Source organism: Phycomyces blakesleeanus (assembly GCF_001638985.1).
Source record: "Phycomyces blakesleeanus NRRL 1555(-) unplaced genomic scaffold PHYBLscaffold_34, whole genome shotgun sequence".
In the NCBI taxonomy this organism is placed as follows: Eukaryota; Fungi; Mucoromycota; class Mucoromycetes; order Mucorales; family Phycomycetaceae; genus Phycomyces; species Phycomyces blakesleeanus.
Window position 1 is genome coordinate 329,074 of NW_017265164.1, and position 11,200 is coordinate 340,273.

At 40.9% G+C, this 11,200-nt stretch overlaps 3 protein-coding genes across 3 annotated transcripts; all 3 read left to right on the plus strand.

The window, feature by feature from the left end:
• The first annotated feature begins 5,152 nt into the window (after positions 1-5,152).
• PHYBLDRAFT_160563 (hypothetical protein) lies at positions 5,153-6,354 on the plus strand. Its single transcript, XM_018434202.1, has one exon. The coding sequence runs from the start codon at positions 5,222-5,224 to the stop codon at positions 6,122-6,124; it is 903 nt and encodes a 300-aa protein (XP_018284745.1). The 5' UTR covers positions 5,153-5,221; the 3' UTR covers positions 6,125-6,354.
• A 483-nt stretch (positions 6,355-6,837) lies between these two features.
• On the plus strand, positions 6,838-8,200 carry PHYBLDRAFT_183793 (hypothetical protein; the record flags this gene model as incomplete). Its single annotated transcript, XM_018438833.1, has 4 exons — positions 6,838-7,137; positions 7,275-7,321; positions 7,439-7,591; positions 7,751-8,200. 4 exons carry the CDS (start codon positions 6,838-6,840, stop codon positions 7,941-7,943), a joined length of 693 nt encoding a protein of 230 aa, XP_018284746.1. The 3' UTR covers positions 7,944-8,200.
• Positions 8,201-8,266: 66 nt separating this feature from the next.
• PHYBLDRAFT_183794 (hypothetical protein) lies at positions 8,267-11,200 on the plus strand (the record flags this gene model as incomplete). Its single annotated transcript, XM_018438834.1, has 7 exons — positions 8,267-8,450; positions 8,581-8,714; positions 8,802-8,878; positions 9,003-9,209; positions 9,321-9,553; positions 9,702-9,904; positions 10,017-11,200. The coding sequence occupies 7 exons, from the start codon at positions 8,267-8,269 to the stop codon at positions 10,962-10,964; spliced, it is 1,986 nt and encodes a 661-aa protein (XP_018284747.1). The 3' UTR covers positions 10,965-11,200.

Sequence of the window (11,200 nt, forward strand, 5' to 3'; positions counted from 1 at the left end):
AACAAAAGTGGGTGTTTTTTTTTAGACCATGCCGCACCAGCTGTGTTCTAGCTTTTTGGATCCATCGAGCTGTATATTAAGCAGCGAACTCCAAAGCAAGCCTATAGAGCTATTTGGAACTACTCTTACGAACGCATGGGATACTAAACGTATTAAGGATGATATGCAAGTATACGATGAGCGGCGTCACACAGCTCCTCTCCCACCCCTTCATATTACCCTCAGCACTCCATCGTGGCTTCCCGAGCCTGTGCAGGTGGTTCCCGAGCCAATGGTAAAATATAGTTATATTAAACTATAATAAACATTCGTTTAAATTATTATTATTTTTTATTTATTTTTAAATGTCATTATTATACTTTGCATTAGTCCGTGCCACCTGAACAGACACCGACCTATGGTTTACCTGATGTTTATCATGCCAATGAAGACAGTCTTCCCGACCTGCATGCATTTAAGAATGAATGGGATCAGCCCACACATGAACGCTCGGTTTGGGTAGCTCCCAGGCCACCGAAACCACAAGTAGAAACCTTGCTTGGTTATGACTATTCTCAGTACAAATTTGATGAGCCTGATGACAATGAGGACAAGGACGGAGGTCATGGTGTAGGCTTCAACCAAGACCATAATAACCATTATCATAATAATAATACCCAGCACCAATATCAAGACCAGGAAAGACAAAATACTCAAGAAGGAGACCACCACTACCACCAACACCAATCTCACCAGGACCAGTCCCATCAAACCCAACATCACCACAATGGGTATTCTAATGAAGAACATGTGTTCCCTTGGGAAACTCAAAATTCTGCTTCTACTTCACGTAGCTGGGTTGAAGAGACAACTAGAGTGGATCGATCCGAGGTGCAGCTCGGGGAAGCAGATTCTTCTAAGCAGATGGAAGATTATATGCAAGCCCAGATGGAGAAAATTGTGGATGATCTAGAGGCTGCCCAACCTAATGAATTGGATATCCAACAGCAAAATGATTCAGTACATGAACACCATCAAGAACCCCTTGACAGGTAAGGCAAACTGTCAATTTCTGAAAAATAGAAAGCGCACAAGCAATTCTTTTCTTTTTTTCTTACTTATTTTTATGGGCTAGTGCTTTTGAACATCATCAGGAGAGGGTGGTAGAAGAGTTTGAGGGCCTTTCACCAGAAGCGAACTGGAGAGACCACGTGGATAGTACAAATCCAGAGAAAACAACAGTCGATGAATATCACCACGACCATCACCAAGAAGAGTACCATCAGAATGAAGAATCCCACCACCACCACCACCAGGAAGAAGAAAAGACTTCTGAATGGCAAGGAACGTTGTATGCCATGGACACTGTACCATCCTCGCCATCTGTGCACAAATCACCCTTTGCAAGCTTTATATCACTGGAAACTGGCGATGATGACTGGAGCGATCGTGATCTGATTCCGATCCCACTCAAGACTTCCAGTCGTCTGTTTGGAGACGGACTCTCTTCACCTGCGAATGGTACCGAGGATGTCATTAGCTCTCGAAGAAACTCACTCAAGCGCCGGCTTTCTACCTCTTCCCAAAAGAATCTTATTATTCCCAAAAGTCCAAAGGTCCAAAAAAGTCCAAAACTTTCCAAGGTTTCAAATATATATTCGACGGGAGGGTATCCCGATATCCAACAACAGCAACAGCAGTCTTCAAGGTTATTTGCTTCTGGTCAGACATTTTATGGCAAAAAGACGCCTTATACTTCCGCTGCTGCAACTCCAGTAGCCGAAAAGTCATTCTTTATTGAAGACGATGATGAGGATATTGCGGATCGAAATCAGCATCATGGTGACTTTATGCCCCGAAATGAATATACCCTTGACTTTTCGTTGATAATGGAAATGAATCGTGAAACTGGTGAATCGCGTGAGAAAGAAAAGGTCTCTAGCAAAGACGAGGGTGAAGACCAAGACGACGAAGATGAGTTCGACTGGGATACGGCCGGTGCCTTAGAAAGACTTCGTAACCAGAGTACAAGTATGCTGTTTGCGCAGGTGGCCGATGCCCACGCTCATAGTATGAATACCCTTGAAATGCGGGACCGCCGAGCAGGAGGTACCTGGGATGACACATTGAGTGATATTGACACTCTTGTGTCTGGTCCCGTTTCGCCGATCAACGATGTATTGCCTGATGCACTCTATTTATCCCAGCGCAGTGTACCGCCAGACTTGTTTTCTGGTCATGCTTCACCGCGTACACCTGTGGCACGTAATATGGCTCACAATCTGACCCATGAAATTAATATGGCCAAGGAACGCTACAAGGCCGAACAACGCGCATCTCTTTCACTCGTAAAACCAACCATGGCAGCTGCTACACTTCTTGAAGCCGAACTAGACCTATCCAAGAGCCGACTTTTCAAGCGTCGCTCTAAGCCCGAATTTGATCTTGATCTTGACCAACCGTCAATCTCGCCCGTCTGGCACGCCAAAAGTCATGACGGAGAAGAAGATATTGTTGAACATCATGCTGAAGATACATTCGCGGCCTACTTTGATGAAGATACTATCCGAGAAGCTCAGATGAAATTCATGGATTTGAAATCAACTGCAGATAAACAATCAAGCTTTACCACTTACAAGAAAGAAGATGAAGAGGTTATTGGTTCTTCGGTATTCTTTAATCAATCTACAGAGCAATTCCACAATCAAACAGCCGACAAGAACCAGGTGTGGGGATCTATATCAGCTCTTACGGAGCCCGAACAAGAACAACCTACCACGGTGTTAGTTTCAGAGGAAATCACTCCTATTACTGCAACAACAACTACAACATCTACCACCACTACCACAAAGGCGTGGGAACTTCCATACAGCGAGGTTTGGAACAGCTCTACTGCAAGCAAACAGAGTGCTCTCTTTGAAGAACGTATGGCAGCTCTCAAACAGCCTTTGCAAGAAACCACCACAAGCACAGCATTCACATCATTTGGTAAACCTGCTAATAAACCTCTGGAGGTTGAAGGCGTCCAATGGAAAAGTGACCACAGCTGGGTAATTGAAGACATGCCTGGTCGATCCTCAACTCTATCAGAAGAGAAAAAAACTGTCATTGATTCTTTATCAAGATCTGGGGCTACTAACGAACTTCGTGATGCTATGGTCGGAGAAATACAACAAGAAGTACCAGCTGAATCTTACTCCTTTGACTTACATGCAAACAAGTCTAGTGTTTTTTCTACTAAGGATATCTCTGGCGATGGTTCCAAAAACTCTATCAAGACCACTACTAGCAAGGTTTCGCGCACAGTCTCCAAGGATGATGCTCCTGAGAAAATCTCAAAAGACTCTTTTGTAGAAGGTTTGGATACTTCTGCTAATACTGAAGAGTCGACGGTGGAAACTATTGTGACTGCATCAACAATAGTCTATGAAAGTGTTATATCTGAAGACAAAGATAGAGATATCAAAGAAAGTGCGATTACACATGAGGACTTGGAGGAGGAAGTCTTGATCAAAGACTCGAGCTTTATCAAGACCAGTACTAAAACATCCACCAGGGATGGCGATGAAATCAGGTCCACGGTAGAGATTCAAGAACTTGATGAAGGCGCTCTGAAGAACCTAGACATCGATTCTGTATTGGAGCCCATGCCAACAAAGTCCATCGAGGTTGTATGGCAGCAAGTAACCATTGAGGACTCGGATGAAGAAGAGGTCGAACTTGAAAAGGTCGAGGTTGATATACTAGATGAAGAGGAAGAAGTGCATGAGAGGCACAACGAAATCACAGAGATTCTTCTAGACGAAGAAGAGTCATTCAATGTATCTACCGAAGACTCGGAATATCATACCGATGGTGGTGCCGGTGGTGACTCTAGTACCTTTGTGAGAGGCGTATATGTTGATATTTCAGAGGACTATGATAGCGACGGATCTCAAGAAGAACTGAGTGAGTACTCTGTCGAGATTCCGACAGACAATATTAGCTACGATGACGAAGAGTTCTTGGAAGAAATCGAACAGGACGTCTCTGAACTTGTCATCTTGGATGAAGTGCCTATTGATATCGTGGAAGGCGTATGGGAAGAACTTACTGAGAAAACAATCGAAGAAGAAGCACATCCATCCAGTGTACTACAAGCCGATACAATCACACAAAACATCTCAGCTACTTCTATCTCGGAACAAGACTCATCAGGCTCCACTTCTGGACCAAAGGCTATTCGCACGACGTACACTACTACCGAGAGGTCCGTCTCGGGTGGTCTAGTGACTACTATCCATGATGTTGCATCAGAGAAAGAGCATCTTAAAGAATCCAAAGATATATCATTCTATGAAGAAAGTATGTATAAATCTTGTAGTCAATACTACAGCTCTGTTTCTCATTTTTTTGTTTGGCTTTATTAGAAAATTCCGATGATATTGAATCCAAGGTGGACACCCAAGATGACTTGAATGTTTCAGAGGAGCTCAATTCCTTAAAAACGGTATCAGCTGTAACAGGCGAGAGTTCTTCGGAGGAGGTGTCTCTTCCAGGACTGAAGAGGTCCGTTACTGTCACACGCACTATTCTTGTCTCGGAGAACAATGCCGGGTTGGAGAAAGAGCTCACCCTTCCGACTGAAACAACTACCCGTACTGTATACACCACAATCACAAGAAGTCCTTCATCACATACGTCTTCTACTAGCCGTGTAATAGTGGAGCCTGTATCTGAAAAACAAGATACAGAGAATATCCAAGTTATTGTTTCAGAAGAGTCTATTCCAATCAATCTTGAAAGTGAAACGCATACAATAGCTCAAACATTCACTTACAGCCAAGAAGAGCCAAAACTCTCCACACGCCATATCACCAGGGATTCTTCTATATCAAAAACAAATGAGGTTTCTGAAGAGGTTGAATTGTCAGATAACTTTTCTGGCACTCTCGTTGGTGAATCCTCCTTGGAATCCACCCAGTTGCTCACAGCCAATCCTCTGGCCGAGTCAAAGGAGAAGAATAAGGAGGAACTCAAAGATACAGACAACTCGGACGAAGACATTTTTGGCGGGAGTGTACATGTAACTCATGCGGAGGCCAAGGCACCCCAACCAGCACAATCATCTCGTTCGGATAAAAATGACCACTCGGTATCCAAATCTCGATCATTGTACACCAAAGCATGGGTAGTGGAGCCATACCAGACTGAGCGAGAAGATACGGAGGAACTCTCGGAAGAATCTCTATTTTCTAGCCGCATGTTTGGGCCAGAGATCAACGATGGAGGAGAGGAAGAAGAGCAAGACGTGGGTCGCCGCCGTACAAGCATAAGATCGACAGGAGCGGTGATGGACCTGTTGCCTCCAATGGAATCTACTCTTTCGCGCGAGTCGGTCATGTCGTATGATTCGATGAATAGTGTTGTAACAGCTATGCTAGAAACTCAGTACATCGGCCAGGACAGTGGGTCTGATTACTCTTCTACTCGAATTATCAATGTTCCTCGTACCGCAACTTCAAGCCAGCCCGAGGTTGTTGTGGAAGATCAAGGTGATGATGATAGAGCTATGCAAGCTGCTGTGGATCGTTCATCGAGATTGCATTCTCGTGTCAGTACTAGCGAAGACTATGAAAGTGAGCGGCTCCAGACCATAACGCCTTCATCGTCGCGCCAATCACTCGGACTTCCTCGCATGCGGCAGCCAAGTAACAGTACCCGAGATGGCGATGGCAGTGAGCACTCGTCGTACTTTGAAGGCAGTGTGGTGTACCTATCTGCTAATGAATATGAGCCAACCGATATGATGAGCGTCAGTAGTGGTGTAGACAGCATTGACTGGCACTCGGCGACAGGATCAATGGACTTTGTTGAAGTGGTGGCGCAAGACGACGACGAGGACGAGGCAGAGACTGATGCTCGGGTGGCTCAATGGGTCATGGAAGAACTCGAGGCGCCTTCGATTCATCGTTTGGAGCGTTCGACATCAAGAGATCACCTTCTTTACCGGTACTTCCAAAGACAGCAGCTCGGTGGCGGTCAGACAGGCGGTCAGACTGATCCCAGTGCTCATACAGGATTCGAGTCCGTTGAAGTGGATATAATTTCACAAGATTCAGAGGATGAGGAAGGCTCGGTTGGATCGGACAAGACTGCTACTTAAATTCTTATTCAATTCCTCTTTATTAAAAAAAAGGCACAGTGTAATCAATATATATATATATATATACTAGATAATTTGCATATCACAAGTATCTATATGTATACAAAAAAAAGGGTATGTGTAATAAACACTTTTCAGCTATTAATTATCTCCAGATTTCATTTTATTATCATTATTATTTCTTCCTATTCCAAAGCTTTAATAAATATATATATATATATTATGAATCCAATTTGCTATACCTTATATCTACACACGTAAAGCATAGTATTTTGTCTTCCATTTTTTGAGTAAATAAATTCAATACAAAATGGAAACTTGATCAAAATACAGGGTTACATGGCATCAATTTTAGTATTACTTGGGTCTATAATTTAATTTGATAGTTTAATATAATATAATACTATTAAATGAATGTAGAGATGTTATTTTTGATTAGTTTGTATACATGACTCTAATACAATTCAAAAGAATTGTTTTCAAGGGTATTTTGTTCGTTCTATTCTATGACCCTTTCTTTCCTTTTCTTTTCTTTTTTTTTGTTCACTTTTGCCTGCTGGATTTTAACCATGCCTTGATAAAAAGAAATAAATGTCCGCTCCTGCGTCACTCCAAAAAAAAGAGACGAATAACGTCCATCTTTCCTCTTCTATTTCTTTTTTTTTTGCTTCCTAAACTCTCCATTTTCGTTTTTTTTTATCATCTACTACAAAATGTCTGATTTCGGTGACTTTAACTCATCCAACGACCCCACAGCCGACTTTCTTGCACGCGAACGTGCTGCATTGGGAGAAGATGCGGACTTGTTCAGCACGTCCGAAATGCCCAGCTCTTCACCTATGCCAGACTTTCCTTCACCCTCGGCTTTAATGTCGCCAGGACAACACAGTTTCACAAGCCCTCATGAATTCGTGAGCAATAATGACTTTTTGTCACCCTCTGCACAAAGTGCCACTGATTATTCTGCATTCGAGACCGAATTTCCCAAGGCAGAAGAGCTTGAGACTTCTCAGGTAAAGAAAAGCAAAAAAAAAATGGAGTGGCGGAGACTACAAAGTATAGAACAGAATGATGCAATAAAAAGATGTTGAATTGCTAATGAACTGTTGACTTTGTATTTTATTTTTTGAACAAATATATATGTGTAAAGGCTTTCCACAAGGCCATGTTGCCGGATGAGGAGCCTGAGACAGTCAGGTAAAAAAAAACAAAAAAAGATGATAATAATGATAAATTCGGATATATTAGAGAGGTGTTCTTTTCCTTCTTTTTCCTTTTATATATAACTTTTATTTACGCAATTGATGACAATAGACATTGGCGCGAGAAGCAAAAGGAAGTAATTGCTGCACGTGATGAGGAAGCCGAGAATATCAAGCAAGAGACAATTCAACAGGCCCGTGCTGATATTGACAAGTTTTACGAGGAATATAATGACAAGAAACAAAAGGCAATTGAAGAAAACAGGTAAATTAAGAAGAAAAGAAAAGAAAAGATAACAACTTGATTGTTGGCTTTTTTTTTTTGGCTTTTATTGTGAGTTAGAATTATACTTGAAGATATGAGATCTTTGTTGTCTAATGATGATTATGCTTATCGGCATTATAAAAACTAAAAACTAAAAAGAGAGCGTGAGGAGAACTATCAAAAAGACCGTGAAGAGGCTGCATCGGCCAATGTATGGGAAAGAGTTGCACGTGAAGTAGATACTTCATCCGGAAAGGCCAATCAACCCACACGCGACGTTAGCAGAATGAAGGACTTGATGTTGGATCTTCGAAAGGATCCCAAGGCACCCGGTAACATTGTCGAAGCCTAAAATTATAGCCATCCAAAAAAAAACAAAAAAAAAGCATGACAAATAAGATACTTTTTCTATTTCTTTAAAAAAAAAGTAAGAAAGAAAAACATATATCTAAAGATAATCAACTATACTCGCTTACACCAACAGACCCAACCACAACCACACACCTAAAACCACACACAAACCCTCTCTCTCTTTCTCTCTTTCTCTATTACCGAACAAATTCAAATTAAACCCTATTGTTTCTCCTCACTTGTCATGTGACCAAATTCATTTGATAGCTGTGTTCATAAATTTTGTTTCATGCTTTATAAAAAAAAGAAAGTACTATTCGTACAATGGCACTTAATGACACATCACCTACAGATCCTATTCCAGATGAGCCTTTGGAAGAGGAAATGTATACCTCATGGGCATTGCTCATTCTAATGACATTGCTTATCGGAGCACTATGGACTAGTTATTACCTTCAGCAACGCAAGATACGCGCAGTCCATGAAACAGTTATCTCCATCATGGCAGGTAAAATCAAGCCAAGACTTTTTTAGTTTTTATTTTATTTTTTATTTTAGGCAGAATAATGACTATAAAAAAACCGAAAGAAACGAGAATATATATTCAAAAGAATCCTCATACAAACGCTCTGATCTAGGCATGATTGTTGGCTTGATCATCAAATTGGCTCCGGGTACCATTATCCAGCGCATGGTTCAGTTCAATGAGGGTTATTTTTTTAATCTGCTTCTACCTCCTATCATTCTTAACTCTGGCTATGAGCTCAAACGAGTAAGTAATATAAACAAAAGTTGTCTGTCTATCCTTTCTCTCTCTCTCATATATATGTATTCATTTGTTTTATGTTAAAAAAAAAAGCGCAACTTCTTTCTTAGTTTTGGCACCATTTTAACGTTTGCTATGGTTGGCACACTAATAGCTGCCATTGTGACAGGGTAATATTAAACTACCATTCTTACTACATACATTTATATGTATAGTTTTATTATTTTTTCTGGTATTAATCTTGCTTTCTGTTTGTCTTGTGTGTGTGTGTGTTTTTTTTGGATAATTTGTTAGTGTTCTTACATTTGGATGGGCTTATTTTCATCCAGAAGGGATTCACATCAGCTTCTTAGACAGTATGATTTTTGGGGCAATTCTGTCTGCCACAGATCCTGTCACAATTCTTGCTATCTTTCACCAATTACATGTCGATCCTCAATTATTTGCTATCATTTCGGGTGAATCTCTTTTAAATGATGCTGTGGCAATTGTATTGTCCGAGTAAGTCAAGTCAATTAATAGTTAGTAAAAGGATCAAGAAGAAAAGAAAGAAGTGTTGCAATACCAAAAACTTTTTATATGTATATTTATCTTTGGAATCAAAAATATTAGTACCCTACGAAAATTTAGAGGTCAAGAACTGCATGTTATCAATATCTTTAAAGGAATTGGACTTTTTCTGGGTGTATTCTGGGCATCAACCTGTATTGGAATCTTGTTCGGATTGGCGGTGGCATTGATGTTGAAACATTCTCATCTCTATCAGTTCCCTAATATCGAGGCCTGTATGATCAGTCTGATGGCTTACAGCAGTTATCTATTTTCAAATGCTGCACACATGTCCGGTAAGAAACCATCTTTCTCTTGGTATTCCCACCTCTCATACCACCCATACTCTCTACCCTTAATTTTCGTATATTCAAATATATATGTAAAAAAAAAAAAAAATTCAAGAGGTCATGGCTTTTCTCATGCTTTAGAGTTTTTTTTAAGGTATTGTCACGCTCTTATTCACGGGTATCACACTGAAACACTATGCCTACGACAACATGTCCCTGCGTACCAAGAGGGCAACCAAATACGTCTTTCAGATCCTTTCACAGCTCTCTGAAAATTTTATTTTCATCTATCTTGGTGTCAATTTATTTACAGAGACTGATCTTGACTACAAACCTCTGTTTATTCTCTTTACTACTGTAAGTTTGTTCTTAAACATAATATAGATAGTGTGGGATTGGTAGTGATAAAAGCCATGTTATGTTAACAATTAAAAAAAAAACTAATGAACACACTCGTTTATATATATAGCTTTTTATTTGCATCGCTCGTTATTTTTCTGTGGCACCATTGTCTATGCTCATTAATGCAGTTTGTCGGGCACTTGGAAAACCTGAACAGCTGCCACAATCGCATCAAGTCATGCTCTTTTGGGCTGGTCTCAGAGGCGCGGTTGCATTTGCATTAGCTTCAAATCTGGGTGGAGAAAGTGCAGCAGCTATGCGAACCACAATTTTGGCTGTTGTGGTCTTGACAGTTCTGATCTTTGGAGGCACTACTGGACGTATGCTCCAGATTCTAGAAATTCAGACGGGTGTATTAGAGCCTGAGGATATGGCCAGCGATAACGACAACGAGGCGGATAACACTAATAACAGTCATGAAGAAGGTGGTCTTTCTCTTGGTGGTCGTCCATCAAGAAGGACAAGAAGAAGTCCATCGACTGATCGTCTATTGGATACGGATGAGGATGAAGAAAGAGTAATACACGGTAATAGTAGTAGTGGTGATGGTGGTGGTAGTGGCAGCGATAGGTATCGCAATGATCCTACGGATGTCTCTATCGGCGGTCTACTCTCGGGACCTATTGGAGATCCAATTCCTGACCCTGGGCCACCACACTGGTTCATGTCATTTGATGAGAAATGGCTCAAGCCCTTCTTTACTAAACGCCACGTTCAGCAACGAAACCAGACATTGGCTGAGTATTGGAAGGACAGACGACGCAAAATGGACCGGGCCAATCAGAATATGCTGGCTGGGATCCGCAATATGTCGCTCGGAACAACTAGTGGTCGCCTTGTTAATGATAACGATAATGACGATGAAGACGATGATGCGCTGACTCTTCACTCGGTGTATCCTGTTGAAGACAGGTTTGATGGAGGTGATTTGGCACGGACACCGAGTAATAATGGATCACGGCTGGTTATTGGTGCAGGACGTGTGTTTGGAAGATCAGTTTCCAATCAACAGTAGCACCCATGCACACACACCAACACCACCACATGAATACGCACAAAAAAATAATAATTATAATAATAATAATAATAATAATAATAATACGTGTTTGACAACAATACACTCATTTATATATATATATATATATTATAATTTTAATATTATACTACTTTATCTTGACATTACTTTATATATCTATATTTCTCTCTCTCTCTCTCTCTCAAAAATAAATAAATAAATAAATAAATGCATAT

Coding starts and splice junctions, on each gene's coding strand:
- PHYBLDRAFT_160563 (XM_018434202.1), top strand. CDS start 5,222: ATGTTTGGGCCAGAGATCAACGATGGAGGAGAGGAAGAAGAGCAAGAC.